General features: G+C 46.4%; 1 protein-coding gene across 2 annotated transcripts; it reads left to right on the top strand.

Annotated features, from left to right (window-relative positions):
- The first annotated feature begins 2672 nt into the window (after nt 1–2672).
- On the top strand, nt 2673–26909 carry LOC144587358 (uncharacterized). Of its 2 annotated transcripts, XM_078387643.1 has the most exons (4): nt 2673–2776; nt 3724–3844; nt 16953–17056; nt 23952–26909. In XM_078387643.1, the coding sequence occupies exon 4, from the start codon at nt 23952–23954 to the stop codon at nt 25905–25907; it is 1956 nt and encodes a 651-aa protein (XP_078243769.1). In that variant the 5' UTR covers nt 2673–2776; nt 3724–3844; nt 16953–17056; the 3' UTR covers nt 25908–26909. The 2 variants fall into 2 exon arrangements, with proteins under 2 accessions (XP_078243769.1, XP_078243768.1); XM_078387642.1 differs by lacking the exon at nt 16953–17056 and having other exon boundaries at nt 2674–2776.
- Nucleotides 26910–27738: the final 829 nt, after the last annotated feature.

Raw genomic sequence — 27738 nt, forward strand, 5'->3', positions numbered from 1 at the left:
GGATTTTGGACTGGGAGTGCAACCATCTGCCCGCCCTCCCTTCTCTGATGGGTTTCCCACTGGGACTGGTGGCTGATCACTGCCTGGACCAAATGCAAGGGCCAGAAAGATGACCTTCGTTCTGATCCACCTTCAGTGCTTTCCCGGTAGTCCCATCCACGGAGCCATCCTGAACGTCCTAGCCCAGGATCCTGTTCCATTTACTTCAGACAGGTAATCATTTTCTCCGTTCAGGAAGGTGTGTGTCTGTTGCATGGCTTATGGCACATCCAGTTCTGCAACTAGGTGTACAAGAGACAACCCCTCCGCAAATACTGGCCTTCAACTAGCCTTCCTCCTCATCCCTTCCTGGTTCTTACCCGGCTTCTCCACAGCTGGGTCAGGATCCCTGAGCAGGCTGTCGTGCTCCACAGTGCAAAGATATTGGTTGCGCTCCTCAGGGTCAGACTCAATACTGAGCCAGGTGTGGAAGGTCCTGTCTGAGTTAGGAAGCACATTCACGCAAAGAGTCTTGGCATCCAAGCCCCCTCCGTTCTTCCACCACCTGGCATCAATTGCCTTGGGGTAGAAACCGTGAATGTGGCTGATGAGTTATTTTAAAAAATGAGCGGCTACTAAAACTCGCCAACTCCTACCCCTTATCAGTTGAAATCCCAAAGCAGGCCCTGAGGGAAAACTAATCTCTCCCTTTGTCCTGATTTGGAGACCTTCCTGGAAGACGGCCAGTCTCAGGCCACCTGGACAGGAGCTGGATTCCATCCTGTCCCCTTTTGCGCAGGCCAGCTTTTGCTGCCTTTCAGGGCCCCTAAATCAGGCAGGAGATGGCTCGGGTTGCAGGGGAGGCCGGCCTTCTTTTGAGTTTATGGGGGCTTATTGAGGGCAAGTTCCGTGGAGAGGGTCTGCTTCGCGTGATCTCCTTGTGATGACCTTCTAACCACTAGGACTTTTTGGAAACCAATAGGGAGCCATCAGTCTTCAGGGGAAAAAAGGGCGGCTCTCCTTTCCTCGCCTACCAAGATCTCAGGTCAGCCTTTCCCTCTTCTGTCAGGTCTCATTGGACCCACCCGGCTTTTAACAGTCCCATGTGCAGATCAGAAGGTCGGCTGATAGGGCTACCTTGATTCTGCTGGCTGAGAGGAGGAGGAGGGGTAACAGACCATCTCCCACCCAATATCATCACAACTGGTATAACCCCACTCACAAGGGCATTGCCCACAAGGGTATTGACCTAACTTTGGGAGCCTGGATGTCTTTTCTCTTTTTTTAGCTAAAAGCACTAGCATTCTATCCTGAGGGCGAGGACAAAACCCTGCAGGTTAAACAGAACAGGCTGGGCAGCGGAGGTGGGGCAGGGATTGTCACTAGACAACATGCGACCTGGGTTTTGCGAGGCGCAGAAGGCAGGCTGCCTCTGTCATGAGAGACTCCCTCCCTCAGACTCTCTCCACTGGAGAGGGGAAATCTGGCTGCGCTACACGGCCAGGGGGTCGGAGTGCAGCCTCTTGGCCCCTCCTCACAGATGAAAGGGCCCAGTGCTCCTTCTCAGCCCCCTCGGCCCCATCCTGCAGAAAAGGGACGAAAGTGGGGAACAAGCTGGATCAGGACGGAGGAAGAAAATCCCCTCCCCAACAAAAAAAATACTAAAAAAGGATAAAGAGTGGGATGGTGGGGGTCTCTCTGTAGAAAGGAGGGGGGCAAAACAGAAATCTGGGGTGCAAGGTTACCTCCCAGTTGACTCTGGGCAACCACCATGACCTGCTCCAGTCTCTCCCAGTTGGGTTGCATAGTGTGACTCCAATGGGTAGTCCCGGTTGAGTCTGGAGAAAGAGGGAAATTTCTTCAAGGGGGAGATTTTTATTTCCATGGGGGTGTGGGGGTGGGCGGGAACGCAGCTTCCTGTGAAGTCCCTCTGGGAGAAACTGGCCAGGAGCCCTGTGGAGCCCTGAAGTGGATGGCCTCAGTTTCCTTGTGATTTCAGGCCAATTTTCCGAGAAAGGGGAGGTTACGCTGGGGGTGTCTCCCGACCTTCAGCCTTTCAAGGGACCTCCTCCCACTTTTCCTCCCCAGGAAGCCCAACGCCCTCCCTGCCTTGGAGTCCACGCAGGGCATAAAGGGGGGAGGCTTCGCTTGCCATCTCTCCGCCCCCCACTCTCCATCCAGTCCTTCGCCCCCTTTAATGATGGTGGGGGTGGTGGCCCCCCACCGGAGTTCTGCTGTCCCAAGAGGACAAGGCTGAAGGGGGGGAGACTCTGACTCCGTCTGCAGGCTGTGGCTCCGCCCAGGGAAGAACAATGGGGACCCAATGAGAACTTCTCTCGCGCGTCACCTGTTCCTGGGCGGAAGCCGTCCTGGGGTGCTTCCCTTGGGCTTCGCCCTGCCGTATTATGGCTTCTATGAGGGGGTTGCCTGGCAACCCGGGAACACTCAGGGTATAGGCTGAAGACAATGGAGACCCTATGAGACGTCGCTCCTCCTCTTGCTCCGGGCAGAAGCCCATCCCTCTGAAGGGTTGGCTGGGCAAGAACGGCCGTTTCCCCCACCCCTTTTCTTCCCCGTCAAGTGACTGACAGGCTGCCTTCCAAGCCCCACTCACGGCTCGTCTCTGCGCAAGCGCAATATCCCCTCACTGGCTGCTCGGGCTCGCTCTCCCTCTCGCGCATGCGCTCCTCTTTCTCACAAAGGGGGGCTAGCCAGTGGGGCGCATGCGTAGTTGAGAAGGCAGCTGGAACGTCTCGCCTCAGGAAGGCGGTTGGGCGAGTTTTAGGAACCTCTTCTGGTAAGTAGCCCCCCCCACGGTCCCCAGTAGAGTGGGGTGAGGTGGGGTGAGGGGCTGAGTTTTCCCCAACAGGTTTCAGGATCGTGGGCGAGGCGTCACTTCCTAGAAGCATCTGGCCGGACCAGAGAGAGCCATGGTCTCATTTAGGAGGGCTTTCCTCATGTTATTTTTAGATGCGTTTAGCTTCTTTTACCACGAAAATGTGTTTACAATGTCCGCAACATCTGTTCACCCGTGAAGTTTGGCCTAAATTTCAAATTCCACCCAAGAGCTAACTACCTGGAAAAACCTAACTGCCATCCCAAATTACTGGCAGGCCTTTTCAGGAGCTAGATTTAACTGCCTTCCATCTGCAGTTTTAGAGGGACGTTACCACAGTATACCCCATGAAAATCGATTGTGCCCCTGCAGTGATAAACTGAAACATTAGACCATGTCTTTTTCATATGTAGTTTTTACAGGGATGATTTATGGGGAGAGAGAGAGAGAATGAGAGAGAGAGTGCAGGGAATCATCTTGGGGGGGTGGGGGTGGTTTTTTCCCCTCCTGTGTATAGAGACCTCCCTTTTCTGTTTTGTTTTCTTTCCTACATTTGGGAGGGTTTCCAAAGGGAAGGAGAGGCAGTGACTCTCTGGGTAAACCCTCCCAGGCTTTCCTTCGCCCACACTTGTCTGTGTGGCATTTGGATTCCCTTTGGGGGGGGGATCCAGAAGGAGGAGGCGATGCCCCACCCATTGGTAGGAGAAGCCTAGGGGTGGGTGGGGCATCTCTCTTTTGCTCCACCTCTTTTTTGCTTCTCCTAATCACCCACCCCATGTCCTCCTCACCATAGGTGTGGGCAGGTGTCAGGGATGGTCTGGTACTTTCTTATGAGGATTTCCTTCCCCAACACAGTGCCAAAGCCTTACCGAGAAAAGGTAAGACTCTTTTCTCCTTCCCACTTCCAGTGGCCTTTGAGGAGGTGACCCGGTATTGACCCCAATAGAGTGTGGAATCTTCTGGATCACGGCTTGAGGTCTTTGCACGAGGACTACCTGCTGGAGATTTCTGGAAATAATTTCTCTCCAGGTAACTCTTTTTTTTTTAAAACAAATGTCTTGAACATCTACAATGCAATAGTAATTCTCATTACTTACTCTCTCCTCCCAGTCCACTCTCTGTCCCATTGCAGACATGGGATATAAGAGCTTTGAGACATGCTATTAAAATGTTCACATTTCAACCTGGCTCACAATCCCCCCAAATGTAAGACCCTCAGAGGCTGATATTAGCTTAGCTGCTCATCAGTATCTATGAAAGATTCTCCCTCCTCAATAAATAACATTAACGAGGTAGGTGAGTAGATTTAATTTCTTTGGCTGCCTGAAGCTTCTTTGTTAATTTTCCCTGTACTTCCATCTTCCCCCTTTCACTGTGTCGTAGGACGAGGAAATCGCTAGACGATTATTTTTTGCGAACACTATAGTGCTTCGCAAACCAGTTTTTCCTATGGGCGATTTTCGCTGGACGATCTTTTGTTCCACGCGTCACAAGTGGTTTTTTTCCCGAGGAACAATGCCTCGCTAGATGACGATTTTGACAACTCGGTCCGTGCTTCGCAAAACTGGTGTTTTCGGGACCGATGCTTCGCTAGCTGACGATTTTAACAGCTGATTGGCGCTTCTCACACCAGTTTTCTTATGGCCGATCTCCGCAAAACAACAATTTTCCCCCATTGGAACGCATTAAACGGATTTCAATGCTTTCCAGTGGGGAACCGCGCTTCACTAAATGATGTTTTCACAAGACAGTAATTTTGACAGAATGGATTAACATCATTTAGTGAGGCACCACTGTAATGGGTTATTGTTTGTTGTTTAGTCGTTAAGTCATGTCCGACTATTTGTGACCCCATGGACCAGAGAATGCCAGGCCCTCCCGTCTTTCCCTGCCTCCTGGAGTTTGAACACCTCTCCCTGTCCCGCCTGTCCCTCCTGTAGAATTTATATTCTGGGATTGCGGTATCCCACTGGTTCTCAGAATCCCACCAGGTTTCAGTTATGGCCACTCTATCAATCTTACATCTATTCTCCAAATGAAAATTAAGTAAATAAAAAAGTTAAATAAATAAAATGTTCCAGTTCTCTCATCTTTGCTCAGACGCTTCAGGTGTTTGCATGAAAGCACCTGCGTATGGGGTTCCCCAAGAAGGGTAGCTTGTTTCCTTCTCCTTCCTGTGGACCAACAATCCCATCCCATCACGCTCCTAGTCCTAATTCTGACACTATCATCATTTTGTTCTTCTCTGTCCTCTCCACCCTCATTCCACAGGGATGAGGAATTCCAAAATGAATGCTTGTCTCCTGTGGGCTTTCCCCCAGGATTCAGTTTAAAAGCTGCTCTGCCACCTTTTTAATGTTATGCAACAGCAGTTCAGTTCTGTGTTCATTCAAGTGAAGCCCCTCCCTCTTGTACAAGCCCAGCTTGTCCCAAAAAATTCTGGAGTGCCAAATCAATCTAGACTCCTCCTCTTAACACCACGTCTCATCCACGTGTGGAGACCCCTGAGCTCCACCTGTCTGATGACAACCAGCTCTACATCTCCTTTTCTCCAATCACAGTGGATGCTGTTCTGTCCCTTCAGCGCTGCCTGGAGGCTGTACTGCAATGGATGCAGGAGAATGGACTGAGGCTAAACGTGGACAAGACGGAGGTCCTGAGGGTGGGTTGCTCCTTCATTGGTGGTTTGTGAAATTCCCTCTCTTTTGGGGAGTGACTCTCACCGCAAAGAGTGAGGTTTGCAGCTTGGGGGTCCATCTGGATCTGGCGCTCACCATGGAAACCCAGGTGGCTTCTGTGGTCCGCTTTGCCTATTTCCATCTGTGGCAGATTGCCCAGCTACTTCCTTATCTTGATGTTGGGGTGATCACCACTCTGATTCATGCGCTTGCAATCTCAAGATTAGACCACTGCAATGTGCTCTACATGGGACTACCTTTGAGACTGATGCGGAAGCTTCAAATGGTGCATAATGTACGAGTGTTTTCTAATAACAAGTCTTGGCTAAATAGAGAAGTGCGCCTTTTACTAAAAGCCAGAAATGCTGCTTTTCATTCTGGTGATGAACTACAGTATAGAGAGGCCAGAGCTAAACTGAAAAGGGGCATTAGGGATGCCAAAGCTATGTACAGGCAGAGAATTGAGCAACATCTTGAGAGTTCTGACACTTGTCGTGTATGGCATGGCCTACGACAAATCACGGGGCAGAGTAACAAAAATAGTCTGTGTAGCAGCAGCAATTTTTTGGCTGAGCAGTTAAATCAATTTTTCAGCCGTTTTGAGGTGGAAACAGGAACAACCATTATTCCAGCACCTACTGTCTATAATACATCACTAGAATCTACCATTGACAGACAACCGCTACTACTGCAGATTTCAGATGTGAGACACGCTTTTCAGAATATTAACGTTCGAAAGTCAGCTGGACCAGATGGAATCATGGGACGAGTTGTTAGGGGCTGTGCTGCAGAATTAGCTGGAGTTTTTACGGGTATTTTCAATCTATCCTTGTTGCAGTGTTCTGTCCCCACTTGCCTGAAGACATCTATTATAGTGCCAGTCCCCAAGCAGTCAGCTGTGGTATCTCTCAGTTATTATAGACCAGTAGCGTTAACATCTGTTATTATGAAATGTTTTGAGAGATTGGTGCTGGATTACATTAAAGCTAGTCTTTCACCTTCTTTGGATCCATGGCAATTTGCATACAGGAGAAATAGATCTACTGATGGTGCTGTATCCACTGTACTCCATACTGTATTGAGCCACTTAGAACAACAGGGAACTTATGCGAGACTGTGGATTATAGCTCTGCTTTTACTATCATTCTGCCAAATAGGTTGTTTTTTAAAATGATCAACCTGGGATTACCTCAGAAGATCTGTGTGTGGATAAAAGACTTTCTGACAGATAGGCCACTGTCAGTTAGGATGGGATCTCACCATTCTTCTACCCTGGTATTTAATTAATTAATTAATTAATTAATTAATTAATTAAATTTATATCCCACTTATCTGGCATATCTATGCCACTGAGCGGCTAATAGCAACATATACTGTATACATTAAACCATAAACGTCAGCTATTAACAAAACATACCAAAATAATAAAGATAGATAAATAAAGGGAAAGATTAAATTAAATGAAATTAAATTAAATGCTGGCAGGAGGGAAGGCCTGGACAAAAATCCATGTTTTAAGTTGAGTTTTAAATGTACCCAGTGTAGGGGTCGCGCGGATCTCAGGAGGGAGATTGTTCCAAAGGTGAGGAGCCACCGCCGAGAAGGCCCAGTTTCGTGTCTTTTCCCTCTGGGCCTCCCTCGGCATCAGGCTCCTCAGCCTCACCTCCTGGCTCGCGCGGGTAGTCCGGGTAGATCTTGGTGGGAGAAGGTGTTCCGCCAAGTATCGAGGTCCCAAACTGTCTAGGGCCTTGTAAGTGAGCATTAGAACTGAAGTCGATACAGAAGCAAATGGGCAGCCAATGCAGTCTGGCCAGTATAGGAGTAATATGATGGTATTTTCTCCCTCCTGTAAGGAATCTGGCTGCTGCATTCTGCACCATTTGAAGTTTCCGTATCAGCCTCAGAGGCAGCCCCACGTAGAGCACGTTGCAGTGGTCTAATCTTGAGATTATGAGCGCATGCACTAAGGTGGTGAGAGCCCCCGTGTCAAGGTAGAGCCGCAGCCGGGCGATCCGCCAGAGATGGAAATAGGCGGAGCGGAGAACCGACGCCACCTGCGTTTCCATGGTGAGCATCGGGTCCAGATGTACGCCCAAGCTGCGTACCCCACTCGCCGGAGCCAGGGCTGCTCCCATGAATGAGAGAGAGCCGTCCAAACCACCGATCACGGGGGCGCCCACCCTCAGAACTTCCGTCTTGTCCAGGTTCAGCTTCAAGCCGTTCTCCTGCTTCCATTCCAGTATAGTCTCCAGGCAGCGCTGAAGGGACAGGACGGCATCACCTGCGGTTGGTAAGAAGGAGATGTAGAGCTGGGTGTCATCAGCGTACTGGTGACATGACACTCCACACCCCCTGATGACCCCAGTTAGCGGCCTCATATAGATGTTAAACAGCATTGGGGAGATAATCGACCCCTGTGGAACCCCACAGTTGGAGCTCCACGGTGCCGAGACGCTCTCCCCAAGTTGGACTCTGGGGACGATACTCCAAGAAGGAGTGGAGCCAGGCTAATGCCGAGCCACCAATTCCCAGCGCGGAGAGCCTCCCCAGGAGGGTACCGTGGTCGATGGTATCAAAGGCCGCTGTGATGTCGAGGAGGACCAACAGAGACGTTTTGCCCCTGTCGGCCTCCCTCAACAGGTCATCATACAGGGCGACCAATGCCATTTCTGTACCGTGGCGTGGCCTGAAACCCAACTGGAATGGATCCAGGGCATCTGTTTCGTCCAGGAGTGCCTGAAGCTGATCTGCCACCACCGTCTCCACCACTTTGCTCATGAAAGAAACATTGGCGACGGGCCTATAACTGCCAATTCTGTCCTCCGCCAAACTAGGTTTCTTTCTTATGGGCCTAATGAGTGTCTCCTTGAGGGCAGGTGGGAACCTGCCCTCAAGGAAAGACCCATTTATTATTGCTGTTGCCCATTCAGTTGTTTTTGGCCTGGCTGCTTTGATTAGCCAGGCCGTGCAAGGGTCCAAGGAGGAGGTGGTGGCCCGACAGCAGTCAAGCACCCTGGCCACAGAGTCAGGCGTTACTTGCTGAAAAGAGTCAAAAATAACCGGACAGGACGGAGCGCTGGACATCTCGGCTCGACTTGCTGCATTCAAAAAAGGAGAGCGCTCCTGGCGGATGGCCTCCACTTTAGATTTAAAAAATGCTGCAAATTGGTCCGGTGAAAGACTAGGGGGAGGCCCATCACCCGGACCAACTCCGGATAGGTCGCGAACTATACGGAAAAGCTCCGCCTGCTGATTGGATGCTTCACTTATCCAGTTAGCAAAGAATGATCTACATGCAGTCTTCACCTTGTTCAGGTAAAGGTTAGTTGCGACCTTAACAGCTATCCAATTGTAATCCGTCAGATTCTTCCTCCATCTACGCTCTAGCCTTCTCCTTATTTGCTTCATCGCTTGAAGCTCCTGGTTGAACCAGGACGCTGGGCAAGTTCTGCGCCGTAGAGGACGTTTGGGCGCGATCGTGTCTATGGCCCTGGTGGCAACAGTGGATCAGCTGTCAACCGGGGCATCGACAGGAGCACCAGCCAGGTCAGCTGTAATCCCTCTCATGGCATCCTGGAATCCATCCGGATCCAGTAGCCTTCGAGGGCGGACCATAAAAATAGGTCCTTGCTCCCTGCGAGGGGGATGAGCCACTGAGAGGTTACATTTTACCAGATGGTGATCTGTCCATGACAGGGGGACTGACACAAGGTCAGTCACCCCCAGACCACACTCGTTCCAATTAGTGGAAAAAAACAGGTCCAGTGTATGGCTACCCACATGGGTGGGGCCGATGACATGTTGGGACATGTTCAAGGAAGCCATGGTTTCCAAGAACTCAAGATGCCTCTGCCTCCGCATGCACGTTGAAATCACCCAAGACCAAAAGCCTCGGGATCCCAACAATGCCGCGGAGACAAAGTCAGCCAGCTACTGTACTAAGTACAGGAGCACGGCCCTGGGGAGCTCCTGTATTAAGTACAGGAGCTCCCCAGGGCTGTGTGCTAAGTCCCTTCCTCTATTACCTGTACACACATGATTGCACCCCACTGTTTAACACCAACACAATTATTAAATTTGCAGATGACACTACAATGGTGGGGCTCATAAATAAGAACAATGAGTCTGCTTATAGAAAAGAAGTACAAAGGTTGATACTTTGGTGTAAAGAAAATTATCTCACACTTAACATTAAAAAAACTAAAGAACTCATAATTGATTTTAGGAGGAAGAGAAATGTACATTTACCACTGTACATAAATGGCGAAGAAGTGGAGAGAGTTGGTAGTTTTAAATTTCTGGGCACTTACATCTCAGAGGACCTCTCATGGACTATAAATGCCAACATGCTAGTGAAGAAGGCACAGAAGAGGCTGTATTTCCTGAGAATGCTCAGCAAGTTAAATTTATCTCAGCATTTACTTCTGTCATACTATCGTAGCACCATTGAGAGTGTCCTAATCTATGGCATTCTGGCATGGTTTGGGAGTAGCTCTGTAGCGGACAAAAAAGCTCTACAGAGAACCATTAAAATCAGCGGGCTCCAGCTATCAACCCTGGATGACATCTTCACATCCCACTGTCTGAGGAAGTCACACAGCATCCTGAGATACTCTTCCCATCCTGCTTATAACTTTTTTGAACTGTGCCGTCTGGCAGAAGAGATAGAACAATTAAGACTCGGACCACACGTTTTCAGAATAGTTTTTATCCCAGAGCTATAATTGCACTTAATAATGAGCTTAAAGACCACCAGTAGTGAATAGTTAGTTGGACTGTGTTACTTGGCCTGCGGTGTAGATGTTTGTATTTTAGTGGGAACATTTAGTGGGTAGGGAGTGTTGGGGGATTTTTTTAGTGGGTGGGGAGTGTTGGGGAATTTTATGTGTGTGCATGTGTCTGGTCTCTGGATGTCTGTGAATTTCATTGTATGGGTATACAGTACTGTGTATATACTTACAATGACAATAAATAAAATAAAAATAAAATAAATAAATAATGCAGCGGCCAGACTTCCCAGTGGGAGGAGAAAATATCAGCATATTTTCCCCACTCTGGTTGCCTTGCGTTGGCTGCCCATTCACTTCCGCATTGTTTTCAAAGCATTTATGATGACAAAAAGCCCTAAACGTTTCAGGACCTCGATATCTAGCAGAATGTCTCCTCCCAGCTATATCTACCTGAATCACTCATTCTAGCCAGGAAGGGTGGCTGAGGGGCCTAACGCAGAGGGAGGCCCAGAGAGAAAAAACAAGAAACAGGGCCTTCTCAGCAGTGGCCCCTCGCCTTTGGAACAGTCTCCCTTTCGAGTTCTGATTGGCTCCCTCACTGGGTGTTTTTAAGAGCAAACGTAAGACCTGGCTCTTTAGGCAGGCTTTCCCTCCTGTCATCACTTAAATTTTTTTCCCTCCATCTTGAACTATATTACCATTGTTGTTGTTTTTTATTGTATTCTTTTTATTTCTTTTTTAATATTATCTGCCAGAGTAGACTTTGGTCTTGATGGGCGTTGTATAAATTTAATAAGTAAATAAATAAATAGCTGGCCCTGTGCTTTTAACAGGTAGCACTTCCAAGAACAAGACATTTGAGGTACAGTAGTATCTCCTTTTATGTACACCTGGGTTTACATAATTTCTGGTTTACGAATGGAAATCAGTTAGAAATAATGCTTCGGTTTAAATGTCTCCCCCCCCCCCATTTCTTTCACTTTGTGAAGGAAGTTTCCCTATGCCTGGAGGTTTGTAGCGCCACCACCATTGCTATGGCAATCCACATTACGGTTTATGTATATTTTTTTGCATGATGTAATGTCCTGGATAACACATTGATTTCATAAACCGAGGTACAACTGCAATATCTAGCATTTAGGATTTGTAGTAATTAATTTAGCTGGGGTCAAATACCTTCTGACTTTCAATGTTTAAATGTTTACTTTTATTCTCATAGATGTGGTTTATCAAATTCTTCCCTCCCCCCTTTCCATACACATTGGTTTAAGTACCTAACTCCGGAGCCAGAAGTTGGGAGTTTATTCCCTTCTAGCTCTGCAGTTCTAAGATTATACTAACTGAACGATTTTAATTGGTTCCAAAAAAATCATCGCTATGGGAAAACATTGCTAAGCGAAACGCGTTTTCCCATAGAGATGCATTGAAAACCGGATAATCCATTCCAATGGGAATGGATTGCCGTCCTTAAGCAAAAATCGCCATAGGAAACATCGCTAAGCAAAACAATGTTTCCCCCATTGGAATGCATTGAAGCCTATTCAATGCATTTCAATGGGGGGGAAAATTACAAAAAATTCAAAAAGAGTCAGAACGAAGCCAAATCATTTTAACAAAGGGTTTATTAAGTGCACTTTATGATTTCAAACATTTTAAACAGTAAACTTTAGCTTTATAAATACAGTAACAGAAAAAGATTTAAACAACAGTAGACATGAGTCAGGAACTTTAAGTTCATACCCTTTGCAGTACAGTACAGTAGCATAGAAAAACATTTTTAAAAACAGCAAACGATGCAGGAACATTGGATTGTACATAAACATTTTTAATAACAGCAACCTTTAACATTTTAACATTAACTGTGCAGTACAGTAAACATTAGGGTACAGTACAGGTACAGAAACATTTTTAAAGTGAACAAGCCTCTAAACCACCCGGACCAGTGTTCAATGCAGGGACCTGGAGGCACACAGAACTGTCCCTACATCACAGCAGCAGTCTTCTAGGAGGAGGAGGGGGGAGCAAGAAGAGGAGATGGTAGAAGGCAACTGGGCACTACTGGTGGAAGGAGCAGGTTCCTCTTCCTGTCTTAGCCTCTTTGTGAGGAACCTCTCCATAGTCAGCTGCCTCTGCCGCCTTTTCAGCATTCCTCTGAAAGGGGACATGATCCTTTCATCATAGGAGTTTGAAAAGTTATGTGCCAGAGCTGTGTCCGGGTGGTGCTGCTGTGCTACAGTCTGCACAAACTGCCAGTAGTGCAAGAACTTCTTTAGGTCGCTGGTGGACAGCTGTTCCTCCTCTGGCTCTTCTTCTTCTTGCTCCTCCCTAGCCTGTGCCTGCATCTCGACCAGCTCCTGGGTGGACAGTGCCTGGTCATGGCCCTCCACCAGTTCAGCAATGTCCTCCTCAGTGACCTCGAGACCCATGTTCCTCCCCTAGTCCACAATGTCCTGCATCACTGTGGACTCAGGTGCAGGCGCAGAAGCACCAGTAGCCACACAGTCTGGCCAGAGTGGCCGCCACGCAGAGTTCAAGTTCCTCTGGCTGATGCCATTTCAGGCCCTGATGATCATCTTCAGGCAGCTGACGATGTCAAAGTGTTCTTTCCAAATATCACGGAGGGTGAGGTGGGTGGCCTTGGTCACCTTGAAGCACTCACGGAAAAGCTTCTTTGTGTAGCTCTTTTTAAAGTTGGCTACCACCTGCTGGTGCATCGGCTGGAGTACTGGGGTGGTGTTAGGCAGCAGGAACATGATTTTGATGAAACTAAACTCCTGCAACAAGTCGTCCTCAAGGCCTGGAGGATGGGCAGGCGCATTGTCCATGAGGAGCAGGGCCTTCAGTGGCAGGTCCTTCTTCACCAGGTAACGCTTCACAGCTGGGCCAAAAGCGTGATTGACCCAGTCCACAAACAGAGTGCATGTGACCCAAGCCTTGGCATTGGATTGCCACATCACCCTCAGCTGGGCTTTGTCCACCTTGTGTTTTTTGAAAGCCCGTGGATCTTTAGGTCCCCGCTGGCATTGGCGTAGAAGAGGGTGAGACGGTCCTTCATGGGCTTGTGGCCAGGCAGCTTGCTCTCCTCTTGCGTCAGGAAGGTCCTTTTGGGCATCCTCTTCCAAAACAGCCTGGTCTCATCGCAGTTGAAGACCTGCTGTGGAAGGTAGTCCTCTGTTGCAACAACATTGAGGAACTCCACGGCAGTCCTCAGCTGCAGGAACATTGGAGCTGGCAGCCTTTCCATGTCTTGCCATGTTGTGGATTCCGGATCTGGTTTTGAAGCATTCAAACCAGCCTCTGCTTGCCTTAAACTCTTCTGGCTCAGCAGAGGTTCCAAGCTGTTGCTCAACAAGGTCCGCATACAAGGCCCTGGCCTTCTTGCAGATGACAGCCTCAGTCACTGTGTCCCCTGCACGCTGCGTCTCCTCCATCCAGATGACAAGGAGCTTCTCCACCTCCTCCAGGACAGCTGACCGGTTCTTTGCAATCCTGTGACCCCCTGCGCTGCATCCGTGGCAAGGATCTTCTCCCTCATCATTACAATGGTGCCAATGGTGGATGCATTCCTGCCGTATTCCCTGGCAATGTCCACAATGCGCTTTCCTCCATCGTACTTCCAGAGGATCTCCTTCTTCATCTCCAGGGTAATCTCCTCCCTGGTTGGCTTACCAACCTGGGCAGAAGCAGGCTTCTTGGGACCCATGTCAGCTGTTGCTGTGGTAAAAGCGTTCCTTAGAACTGCCTTTACATGAGACAGAGAGGGATTCAGAATGATCAGTCCCTATTGCCAGCAAAATCGGGTCCTGTAATTTTGCTCTAGGCGACTTCTCACTCCTTCACCCAAGTCTGTCTCGATTTTAAATAAACAATCTGGAAGGTCTGCTTTTCCTCTTTTATTACTTTAGGACCCTCCTTTGGTAGCGTAATGTGGCCAGATCAAAACAATCCTAGTTCTAAAATATCCAATTTACTACAGTAGCTTGGTCTAAACAAGGAGACAGCTTACAGACAATTTGTCTTTTTATATTTTATTACAAAAGATATCATTTCAACAAACTCATTTTAACGTCATTCAGTATTTCCAAAATAACCCCCAGCCTTAGCCACCAGTCATTTCCTCTATAAAGTGAAAATAATGAAATGTCTAACTATATCTTAAATAAGCATTCTTACGCAATCTCAAAATAAAGTCCTGTCGGCTGCATTTCTCTCGGTGTCGTCTCTCTTCCTTCCATCTCTTCTCCGTCCTTCTTCTTCCGTCTCTCTTAAATTAAGAAGTTATGTCCTTGTCCATCGGAGTTGAGATAAGATAAGGGTCAGCTTGCTCTTCTTAACTCTTTTTTTTTTCTTTAGCTGGAGAAGAACTGACCTTGTACATTTTTCTCTCTAATTAGCACCTGGACACAAGCAGATTTCTAGCTTTTTCGTTGCAGCTCTGAACTAAATCCTATGAAATACAACTCTATTCTATTTTCATAATCAAATTCCTGACAGTTGCTACGTTAAAGGGGGGGGAAACAGTCAGTGCTTTACATCTGCTTCACCTTCCCACGCCTGGCCAAAACTGCCCTGGACAAACAAGTGGCGTAACACCCCCCCAGCACAAGCTAAGAAAAAAACCCATAGGAGAACAAATTCAGACCTACCTCTTCTGGTCCCAGAAGCTATGGAGAACTAGACTGCAGGCCACACCACACCACATCCCAGGAGGATGCCTGAACAGTACAGTATAGTAATAAGGAAATAAAAAATACAGTACAGTACAGGTTTTAATAGTAGGCATCCTTCAGTCTCAAAAGACTATGGCAGCGTGCTCTGTATGGAGGACTTGGAACAGCGTCTAGTGTGGCTGAGGAGGCCGATTCGAGAGTTACAATCTCTTCCACACTGAAGACAAATCCAATCTGTCCCCTGTCCAGCTCCCTGGTTTTGCTTCCTTTGTGACTTCCTCTTTGCCTCGGCCTGCTGGACAAGGGTCTCTTCAAATTGGGAGAGGCCGTGATGTACCGCCTCCAGGCTGAACGATCAGATGTTAGAGTTTCCCATCTGTTGAGGTCTATTCCTAAGGCCTTCAGATCCCGCTTGCAGATATCCTTGTATCGCAGCTGTAGTACAGGTAGAGGAATATTTTTAAACTTTTAAAAGGCATGCACAAAACCCCCCTGCAATTTAAAGAAAGACTTATGCAATACTGTACAGTAAAACCCACCACCCACACAAGAGAACAAATGCAAACTTACCTTCTGCTAGGCAAGTTCCACAGAAGAAGCCAAATTTCTGTTGCTGCAAGCGAAGTCAGCTCTGGAACTTCAAGTGCAAGAGTAAAGCCAGGCAGCATGGGGACCGGTTTTTAAACCTTCCCTGCACAAGGCACAATGCATCCTGGGTATTGACTGTTTAAATGAAAGAAAGCAGCAACAGGGAAAAACAGCCAATGCATCCTGAGTATTCACAGTTTAAATTAGAAAGATAATAGCAACAAGGAAAAAAACACCCTGGAGCAGGAGGGTACTCAAACTGTGAAGAAGCATTGCAAAATGACCATTAAAAAGACATTCAAGCAATGCACATTCCCCGGGCTGTCAAAATCATCGCAAAGCCTAACGGGGACCGAAAACCTAATCGTTATGCGAAGCATGGTCCCAAAATTGCTAAGTGAAAATCACCCATAGGGAACATCGTTAAACAGAGCGCAAACCCACTCCGAAAAAATCATCGCTAAGCGAATTCATCGTTATCCGAAGCACTCATTATGCGAGGCACCACTGTATCTATTTCCCTGACCAATCTGCTTCCTATACTGTTTTCAGAAATTCCTGATGATTCTCTACCCATAATTGTAGCGGTCCAGCCGCCACACAGGTGTGGAAGAATCACACAGGACACAAAGATCAGGGCCCAATGAGTTCTGGAGCGACACGGTCAGCCGTGGTGTATTTTGGCTTGAGGGAAGAAAAAACTCTGCCCTGCACGCCTGTGGCCCTTTTTTATGAAAAACAAAATGTCCTCCAATACAAGGGTTACACAGCCAATCACCATACAGTATACGAACTTACATAACATATCTTCTTACAGAGCATGCTCAGGGTAATACAACATTACCATATATGGCATATAACATAAGTTTCCTAGCTTGCTGGTGTATGCAACTGCTTCGCTTAAGCATAATGGCATACTCCCACATCTCCTCCGTTTTTATTTTAATTTGTTCTAGAAGCCATTGCCAATTAACTACTCCTTTATATAAACAGTTCTTCATCTAGAGGAAGGGATCAGTATTAAGCACATGGTAACGGATTTGGTATAATTGCTTCAGGGTTAAGGAGAAGGTAGGAGTAGCACGAGCAAGGCAATTACGAAATGTGTGAATCAAAACCGAATGATGGTATGAGTCCCAAAAGGGAAAATCTGATAGCTAATTGAATTAAGTAATGCAATGTTCCATGTCAGAATGTCTTTGAGAAATACAGTGGTGCCCCGCATAGCGATGATAATCTGTTCCAAAAAAATCATCGCTATACGGATTCCTCGCTATGCGGGGCAAAAAAACCCATAGAAATGTATTAAACTCTGTTTAATGCGTTCCTATGGGGACAAAACTCACCGCTCAGCTGGGGGGAAATGCCGGCGGTAGCCTCGGAAGGTCCCCTTTATGCAGAAAGTGTTAAAAGCAAGAATAACAGCAGCTAGTTCAGAGCGTTGAGCCATTTGCCTTCTTCCTCTTTCCAGGTAACAACCCCATGGGATGGAGAGCAATAGGTGAAAACAGTAGTAGTGGAATCGGACGATCTGCAAAAAAGGAACTAAGAGTATAAGAGACATAAGAGAGAAAGGTAAGCCATCTATCCTTAGGAGGATTGGCGAGTACAGCACCAGAGAAGCCTGCGAAAGCCACCTGAAAAGGAACAGAGGTTTGTAGGAGTCTTTCTACTTCTCCCGGGGAGAAAGGTAAGTAAAGTGACACAGGATCTGTCCCGGTGAGTTGAAGAACACGGGAGCGAGCCTTGGCAAGTAAGTCTGAAGTAGCTTCAATCAAGCTGTAGGTCTTCTTCGGTGGAGTGTGTGGAAGATGAAGTCATTCTACTGTATAGACTTGATTTGGACCGGGAGAGTAGATAATTCCCGTTGGTAATGCTGTAGGAGATGAAAGCGGGAAAATAGCACAGGCAACACACCAGTCTGTCTCTCATCTGGAGAGTGAAACCCCTGGGATTTTACGGGGCCTGGGGCTGGCCCCCTCTTGCCCGAGCCTCTTCGTTTTCCACTTGATGTTCGGTGGCAGTCATGAGCCGACTAACGAAGTCTGAATATGACTCAGTGGCTCCCTGTCGAATACTGTAAAAACCAAGAGATCCGATACCATCACGGAGGCTGGGAAGCTTCGACCATGCCTTCTGAATAAGTTGTGCAATTTGCTGAATTGCCACATCTGTTAAAGCGAGTTGCTGAGTGACCATTGCAAAAGCACGAGTGCCATTACGCTGACCCTCAGTGATAAGCCGTACAGCGGCAATATTTGATTGTGCATTTCGGGCAGCCTGCACTTCCGCTAAAAACCTGAATTCATCTAGGACAATGAGGGCCTGAGCAGGGGGTAGGGCAGACCTAACAAGCAATTTCCAGTCACCAGGTGTCAAGCTTAAGGCAGATATGTTAGCGAGCAGTGCCTTAACGAAATAAGAGTGAGGACCATAATCTTGAACAGCCTGCATAGCGATCTGGCGTAGCAGGGATGCCTGCGACACCTGGGTATTGATCGTTCCCAGGCTGCCCAGGAATAGCCGGATTTCCCCGAATAATAGCAAATGCAGTGGCAGTGGCAACAGTAGAATGGTGAGAGTTTCCCGTCTCTACCAGAGCTGCAGCAATGGAACAAGCAATAGGAGAAGGTTGAAACAGCTTAGGAAGTGGCTTCTCATAAAATAGCTTGTCATGTTCATCCTCAGAGAACAAATTAAAGTTGTCCGAGTTGTTATTAGCCCATTTTTTCAATCCTTGATCCAGTGGTTTAGGATGGATCTGTCAGGATTTGGCGACAGTAGAAATACGCAGAGTTATTGAAGACACAAGTTCTTTTTTTGTTGCAAGATGGTTGTATTTACAAATATTTACAGTTATTTACAGGCAGGCTTCTCAACAGCATGGCAGGAAATTTTTATACAATCTGACATAATGCATGGCAGCAAGTGGTGGAGGAGGAAGAGAAAGACTTATAAGTGGACACTGTCCACTTATATAGATGTACATGGCATTTTTAGTCCAATCAGAAGACAGATGACTTCATCCTTTGCACCTGGTCTTCTTCTTGTTTCAAGACATTGCATCATCTCCAGAGTGATTCAGCATTCTCACATCTGTGCACAATGGCAGCTCGTTAATGATACACTTATACATGTTCGTTTGTTTCGTCGTGTCCGACTCTTCGTGACCCCATGGACCAGAGCACGCCAGGCCCTCCTATCTTCCACTGCCTCCCGGAGTTGTGTCAGATTCATCTTGGTTGCTTCGGTGACACTTTCCAGCCATCTCATCCTCGGTCGTCCCCTTCTCCTCTTGCCATCACACTTTCCTAACATCAAGGTTTTTTACAAGGAGACTTTTCTTCTCATGAAATGGCCAAAGTACTGGAGCCTCAGCTTCAGGATCTGTCCTTCCAGTGAGCACTCAGGGTTGATTTTCTTTAGACTTGATAGGTTTGTTCTCCTTGCAGTCCAAGGGACTCTCAAGAGCCTCTTCCAGCACCACAATTCAAAGGCATCAATTCTGCGGCGGTCTGCCTTCATTATGGTCCAGCTCTCACTTCCATACATCACAACAGGAAAAAACCATAGCTTTGACTATTCGGACTTTTGTTGGTAAGGTGATGTCTCTGCTTTTTAAGATGCTGTCAAGATTTGTCATCACTTTCCTCCCAAGAAGCAGGCGTCTTTTAATTTCGTGGCTGCTGTCTCCATCTGCAGTGATCATGGAGCCCAGGAAAATAAAATCTATCACTGCCTCCATGTTTTCCCCTTCTATTTCCCAGGAGGTGATGGGACCAGTGGCTATGATCTTAGTTTTTTGATGTTGAGTTTCAGACCGTTTTTTGCACTCTCCTCTTTCACCCGCATTACAAGTTTCTTTAATTCCTCCTCACTTTCTGCCATTAGAGTGGTATCATCTGCATATCGGAGGTTGTTGATATTTCTTCCGACAATCTTAATTCCGGCTTGGGATTCCTTCAGTCCAGCCTTCCGCATGATGTATTCTGCATATAAGTTAAATAAGCTGGGGGACAATATACAGCCTTGTCGTACTCCTTTCCCAATTTTGAACCAATCAGTTGTTCCATAGTCAGTTCTAACTGTTGCTTCCTGTCCCACATATAGGTTTCTCAGGAGACAGATAAGGTGGTCAGGCACTCCCATTTCTTTAAGAACTTGCCATAGTTTGCTGTGGTCCACACAGTCAAAGGCTTTTGCATACTCAATGAAACAGAAGTAGATGTTTTTCTGGAACTCTTTGGCTTTCTCCATAATCCAGCGCATGTTAGCAATTTGGTCTCGAGTTCCTCTGCTCCTTCGAAATCCAGCTTGCACTTCTGGGGGCTCTCGGTCTACATACTGCTGAAGCCTACCTTGTAGGATTTTGAGCATAACCTTGCTAGCGTGTGAAATGAGTGCAATTGTACGGTAGTTGGAACATTCTTTGGCACTGCCCTTCTTTGGGATTGGGATGTAGATTGATCTTTTCCAATCCTCTGGCCACTGTTGGGTTTTCCAGACTTGCTGGCATATTGAATGTAGCACCTTAACAGCATCATCTTTCAAGATTTTAAATAGTTCAACTGGAATGCCATCACCTCCACTGACCTTGTTAGCCAGGCTTTCTAAGGCCCACTTGACTTCACTCTGCAGGATGTCTGGCTCAAGGTCAGCAACTACATTGTCTTAGTTGTCCGGGATATCCACATCTTTCTGGTATAATTCCTCTGTGTATTCTTGCCACGGCTTCTTGACATCTTTTGCTTCTGTTAGGTCCCTCCCATTTTTGTCCTTTATCATGTCCATCTTTGTGCAAAATGTTCTTCTAATATCTCCAATTTTCCTGAACAGATCTCTGGTTTTTCCTTTTCTGTTATTTTCCTCTATTTCTTTGCATTTTTCATTTAAGAAGGCCCTCTTGTCTCTCTTTGCTATTCTTTGGAAATCTGCATTCAATTTTCTGTAATTTTCCCTATCTCCATTGCATTTTGTTTCCCTTCTCCTCTCTGTTATTCCTAAGGCCTCATTGGACAGCCACTTTGCTTTCTTGCATTTCCTTTTCTTTGAGATGGTTTTTGTTGCTGCCTCATGGACAATGTAACGAGCCTCTCTCCAAAGTTCCTCAGGCACTCTGTCAACGAAATCGAGTTCCTTAAATCTGTTCTTTACTTCCACTGTGTATTCATAAGGGATTTGGTTTAGATTATACCTGAGTGGCCCAGTGGTTTTTCCTACTCTCTTCAGTCTGAGCTTGAATTTTGCTATGAGAAGCTTATGCTCAGAGGCACATTCAGCTCCCAGTCTTGTTTTTGCTGACTGTATAGAGCTTCTCCATCTCTGGCTGCAGAGAATATAATCAATCTGATTTCGATATTGCCCATCTGGTTATTTGCATGTATAGAGTCGCCTCTTGTGTTGTTGGAAAAGAGTGTTTGTGATGACCAGCTTATTCTCTTGACAAAACTCTATTAGCCTTAGTCCTGCTTCGTTTTGAACTCCAAGGCCAAACTTCCCTGTTGTTCCTTTTATCTCTTGGCTCCCTGCTTTAGCATTCCAGTCCCCTAGAATGAGAAGAACATCTTTCTTTGGTGTCAGTTCTAGAAGGTGTTGTAAATCTTCATAAAACTGTTCAATTTCAGTCTCCTCAGCAATGGTGGCTGGTGCATAAACTTGGATTACTGTGATGTTGAAAGGTCTGCCTTGGATTCATATTGACATCATTCTATCATTTTTGAGATTGTATCCCATTACAGCTTTTCCCACTCTTTTGTTGACTATGAAGGCTACACCATTCCTTCTACGGGATTCTTGCCCACAATAGTAGATGTGATAATCATCTGAGCTGAATTTGCCCATTCCTATCCATTTTAGTTCGCTGATGCCTAGGATGTCGATGTTTATTCTTGCCATCTCCAGTTTGACCACCTCCAGCTTCCCAAGGTTCATAGATCTTACATTCCAGGTTCCTATGCAGTAATTTTCTTTGCAGCATTGGACTTTCCTTTCACTTCTAGGCACGTCCACAGCTGAGCGTCCTTTCGGCTTTGACACAACCACTTAATTAGCTCTGGAGCTACTTGTCCTTGTCCTCTGCTCTTCCTCAGTAGCATGTTGGACGCCTTCCGACCTGAGGGGCCCATCTTCCAGCGTCATATCTTTTAGCCTTTTGTTTCTGATCATGGGGTTTTCTTAGCAAAGATACTGGAGTGGCATTGCCAGTTCCTACTCCAGGTGGATTGCGTTTAGTCGGAATTCTCCACTATGTCCTGTCAGTCTTGGGTGTCCCTGCATGGCATAGCCCATAGCTTCTCTGAGTTACTCAAGCCCCTTCACCACGACAAGGCAGCAATCCATGAAGGGCCTGATTGGATACAGACCTGGCATTCAACAACACCAGGCGTAGAGTGGTCCGGCCGCCACACAGGTGTGGAAGAATCAAACAGGACACAAAGATAAGGGCCAAATGGGTTCCAAAGTGACACAGTCAGCCGTGATGTATTTTATGAAAAACAAAATGTCCTCCAATACAAGGGTTACACAGCCAATCGCCATACAGTACAGTGGTGCCTCGTATAACAAGTGCCTCGTATAACGAGGAATCCACATAACGATGGCTTTTTTGTGATGGCTTTTGCGATTGCGTACCGATGTTGCCTATGGGGAAAAATCGCTTTGCGATGTTTTCCGCATAGGCACCATTTGCCAGCTGAACAAGCGGCCGTTCGCTTGGGAGGAGGTAGGGGAATCTTCCCACCTCCTCCTGCCCGATCTCCGGCCTGTCAGCCGGCTGAAAACCCAGCGTTCGCTCGGGAGGAGGTGGGGGAATCTTCCCACCTACTCCTGCCCGATCGCTAGCCTGTCAGCCGGCTGAACAAGCGGGCGTTTGCTCAGGAGAAGGTGGGGGGAAGCTTCCCACCTCCTCTTGCCCGATCGCTGGCCTGTCAGCAGGCTGAAAACCCGGCGTTCGCTCAGGAGGAGGTGGGGGAATCTTCCCACCTCCTCCTGCCCGATCGCCGGCCTGTCAGCTGGCTGAAAACCCAGCGTTCACTCGGGAGGAGGTGGGGGAATCTTCCCACCTACTCCTGCCCGATTGCCGGCCTGTCAGCCGGCTGAACAAGCGGGCATTCGCTTGCGAGGAGGTGGGGGAATCTTCCCACCTCCTCCTGCCTGATCGCCAGCCTGTCAGCCAGCTGAAAACCTGGCGTTCGCTCGGGAGGAGGTGGGGGAATCTTCCCACCTCCTCCTGCCCAATCGCCGGCGTCTTAGCCGGCTGAAGTCCGGCTATGCTTCCGACCCTCCCCCAATGGCTTGGATCCGAGCCACGGGGGGAGGGTGGTGGGATCCAGATGCCTTTCAGGCATCCCGGGCTTGGATCCTCCCACCGCTGGTTACCCATGGCTTGGGTAACCAGCAGGGGGTGGGATCCAAGCCCGGGATGCCTGAAAGGCATCCGGACCCCCCACTCTTCCCCTGCGGCTTGGATCTGAGCCGCGGCGGCTACCCCAGCCATGGCCGGACTCTAGGGAGTCCAGCCATGGCTGAGGTAGCCACCGCGGGTCAGATCCAAGCCGCGGGGGAGGGAGAAAACTGGATAATCCGTTCCTATTAGAACGGATTATCCGGTTTTCAATGCATCTCTATGGGAAAACTCATTTCACTTAACGATGTTTTCCTATAACGATGTTTTTTTACAACAAATGAACCTCGCTATGCGAGGCACCACTGTATATAAACCTACATAACATATCTTCTTACTGAGCATGCTCAGGGTAATAGAACATTACCATATATGGCATATAACATAAGTTTCCTAGCTTGCTGGTGTATGCAACTGCTTCACTTAAACAGAATGGCATACTCCCACACATAATAGCCTTTTATAAATTCTACATCCCATCCGTTTCGTGGACTTGTCCTTTCTCTTCTCCCTCTGAATAATAATCTCTGCAGACTTTGTCAGTTCCCGGCATCTACCACTAACTTCTCTTTACCCGTTCTTGAGTCAAATAATCTAGCTGCATTCATCCACTTTCACACTTCCTTTCTAACACTGTCCTTTCCCCCCCTTGTCATTCATTTTTTGCTTTTAAAAAATCCTTAAATTCAATTATTTGGCTCCTCTTTAATCAAGTTTGAGAAATTCCTTTCTGATTTTCTGGAAACTTAAGTATAATCATTGGGGAGAATTTGCGAAGGAAAAAAGTTAATATAACTTATTTTGAATTCTATGTACTTACGTGTGTGTGGAAATGATCCTCCCTTCATGACTCCTTGCTCCATATGGTCCCTCACTGAAGAGCCCATCCAACCTCAAGCCCAAAGGAATAATCTCCGGTCTGGCATCATCCCCTCCCCTGGTTCTCTTCCCTCACCTTTTTGGCTTTCTTTCCTTCCTACTCTGTGACTCAGGTGGAGCCCGGACACATCATTCCTTATTCGTGCAGATTTTGGATGTGATTGTTTTCTTCTTTTTCTAATCTACTAGATGATGAACAGGCGGAGAATTGCCCGGCAACATCTGGGAAAACCTGGTCAGGAACTCACAATCAAGCAGGAAAACAGAGAATTGAAAATAGGAATGGGCAGGCATGGACTTTACATGGAAGGACTGATGCAGGAGAGAAACCACATAAATGAATGTCACCTCAGTAGACATCAAAGAACATATGAAGGGGAGAAAATGTATCTATGTATGGAATGTGGAAAGAGCTTCAGTCAGAGTACTATCCTTAGGTCACATCAAAGAACTCACATTGGAGAGATAGCACATACATGCATGGAATGTGGAAAGAGCTTCGTTCGCAGTAGCAATCTTAGGCTACATCAAAGGAGTCACACTGGGGAGAAACCACATAAATGCTTGGAATGTGGAAAGAGCTTTAGTCAGAGTGGTCACCTTAGGTTACATCAAAGGACTCACACTGGGGAGAAACCACATAAATGCATGGAATGTGGAAAGAGCTTCAGTCAGAGTGGTCAGCTTCGGTTACATCAAAGGACTCACACTGGGGAGAAACCACATACATGCTTGGAATGTGGAAAGAGCTTTAGTGACAGCCGTGCCCTTAGGTCACATGGAATCACACACACTGGGAAGAACCCACATCAATGCATGGAATGTGGAAAGAGCTTCAGTCAGAGTGGTCACCTTAGGTTACATGAAAGGACTCACACTGGGGAGAAACCACATAAATGCATGGAATGTGGAAAGAGCTTCAGTCAGAGTGGTCACCTTAGGTTACATCAAAGGACTCACACTGGGGAAAAACCACATAAATGCATGGAATGTGGAAAGAGCTTCAGTCAGAGTGGTCACCTTAGGTTACATCAAAGGACCCATAGTGGGGAAAAACCACATAAATGCATGAAATGTGGAAAGAGCTTTAGTCGGACTGGTGAACTTAGATCACATGAACGAACTCATACTGGGGAGAAACCATATAAATGCACGGAATGTGAAAAGAGCTTTAGTCACAGTAGCGATCTTAGGTTACATCAAAGGACTCACACTGGGGAGAAACCACATAAATGCATGGAATGTGGAAAAAGCTTCAGTCAGAGTGGTCACCTTAGGTTACATCAAAGGACTCACACTGGGGAGAAACCACATAAATGCATGGAATGTGGAAAGAGCTTTAATCGCAGTAGTAACCTTAGGTTACATCAAAAAACCCACACTGGAGAGAAACCACATAAATGCATGGAATGTGGAAAGAGCTTTAGTCACTGTTGTTCCCTTAAAGTACATCGAAGGACTCACACTGGGGAGAAACCACATAAATGCATGGAATGTGGAAAGAGCTTTACTCACAGTGGCAACCTTAGGTTACATCAAAGGATTCACACTGGGGAGAAACCACATAAATGCTTGGAATGTGAAAAGAGCTTTAGTCAGAGTAGTCACCTTAGATTACATCAAAGAACTCACACTGGGGAGAAACCATATAAATGCATGAAATGTGGAAAAAGCTTTAGTAACAGTGGTGTCCTTAAAGTACATCAAAGGACTCACACTGGGGAGAAACCATATATATGCATGAAATGTGGAAAGAGCTTTCGTTACAGTGGTGTTCTTAAATTACATCAAAGGACTCACATTGGGGAGAAACCACATAAGTGCATGGAATGTGGAAAGAGCTTTAGTGAGAGTAGCCACCTTAGGATACATCAAAGGACTCACACTGGGGAGAAACCATATAAATGCATACACTGTGGAAAGAGCTTTAGTCACAGTGGTGTCCTTAGATTACATCAAAGAATTCACACTGGAGAGAAACCACATAAATGCTTGGAATGTGAAAAGAGCTTTAGTCAGAGTGGTCACCTTAGATTACATCAAAGGACTCACACTGGGGAAAAACCACATAAATGCATGGAATGTGGAAAGAGCTTTAGTGACAGTAGCGCCCTTAGGTTACATCACAAGAATCACACTGGGTAGAAACCACATAAATGCATGGAATGTGGAAAACCCTTTAATGACAGTGGTGTCCTTAAGTTACATCAAAGGACTCACACCGGGGAGAAACCACATAAAAGCATGGAATGTGGAAAAAGCTTTAGTTAGAGTGGCCACCTTAGGTTACATCAAAGGATTCACACTGGGGGGAAACCACATCAATGTATGGAATGTGGAAAGACCTTTAGTAACAGTGGTGTCCTCAGATAAAGGTCCCTTTTTACTATTTTTTTTCAGTTGTGTTCGACTCTAGGGGGCAGTGCTCATCCCTGTTTCCAAGTCACAAAGCCAATGTTTGTTGGAATACAATCTTCCGTGGTGACATGGCCAATGGGACTTAGACACGGACTGCTGTTACCTTCACACTGAGGTGGTCCCTGTTTATCTACTCACATTTGCATGCTTTCGAACCTCTAGGTTGGCTGGAGCTAGGACAAGCGATGAGCCCTCAGTCCATCACATGGATTCTATCTTACAGTTGAAGATCTACAGACCTTACAGCAGAGAAGCTTCTGTGGTTTAACTCTCAGCGCCACCACATCCCAGTGTCTTTAGGTGACATGAAAAACTCACACTGGTGAGAAACTACATAAATACATTGAATGTGGAAAGGGCTTTAGTCACAGTGATGCCCTTAGATTACATCAAAGGTTTCACACTCAGGAGAAACCATAGAAATGCATGGAATGTGGAAAGAGCTTTATTACGTGCTCCTGATAATTAAACAAGGCATAAGAAGCTCATTGAGTTTTGTGCTGGCTTCCAGTGTAAAGATTAAGCAACCAAAAGCTGACAATGCAAAACAGAGAGAAAAAGTGAAAAAAATGGAGTGCATTTTGAAGTGCCACTTGTGATGTGTTTTACTTCTATCGTTAATTAACAGATAGATAGCACAAAATAGACGTGGAACTTTTTGCTAAAAAAATGAGAATAAGAATATATGATGCTATGGAAGCTTTTACAAAATTAATGTAAAAAGAAAAATATGGATTTTCTAAGGCTAACTGTTGAAAGAAAAGCAAGTAGTGAAGTGAGAAACTGTCATTTGTTTTAGAAGGCTTTATCCTATTTTAAAGGGAGTGCCAATGAATTTGTAGTACTTAATTTTTATAAACAAATGTATGTATGTATGTGTGTGTATGTATATATATATACACACACACACACACACACAGTGGTGCCTCGCACAACGATTGCTTCATACAACGATGAATTCACATAGCGATGGGTTTTTTTGAGGAATTTTCCCCATCGTTTAATGATGTTCTCTATGGGGGAATTTCATTTAATGATGTCCATTTTTGCTCATTTAAAAGTGTCTTATGTTTGAAACCTGTTTTTAATGCTTGGATTCCATAGTGTACCTTGTGAAACATGTGCAAACGTAATTTGGTTTTGTTCTGAGGCTTCATTAATTTTTGGTGATTTTTTTCCCCCATTTAAATCAATTGAATGTACAGTTCAATGCGTTTAAATAGGGAAAACAAAAAATCAACAAAATTAAGGACGACTCAGAACAACACCAAATTAAGTTTGCATAGGGTTCAGGAGGTGGGCTAACGATTGCAAGCATTTAAAACCTGTTCCAAACATTGTAAGACACTTAAAAATGAGCGAAAAGGGACATCGGAAAAGACTTCAAAAGCACTGAAGCCGGCTTCAGTGCTTTTGAAGCTCTTCCATTTTTGCTCATTTTTAAGGGTCTTACAATGTTTGGAACAAGTTTTAAATGGTTGTAATGGTTAGCCCACCTCCTGAACCCTATGCAAACTTAATTTAGTGTTGTTCTGAGTCGTCCTTAATTTTTAGTGAT

Source organism: Pogona vitticeps, chromosome 2, assembly GCF_051106095.1.
Source record: "Pogona vitticeps strain Pit_001003342236 chromosome 2, PviZW2.1, whole genome shotgun sequence".
In the NCBI taxonomy this organism is placed as follows: Eukaryota; Metazoa; Chordata; class Lepidosauria; order Squamata; family Agamidae; genus Pogona; species Pogona vitticeps.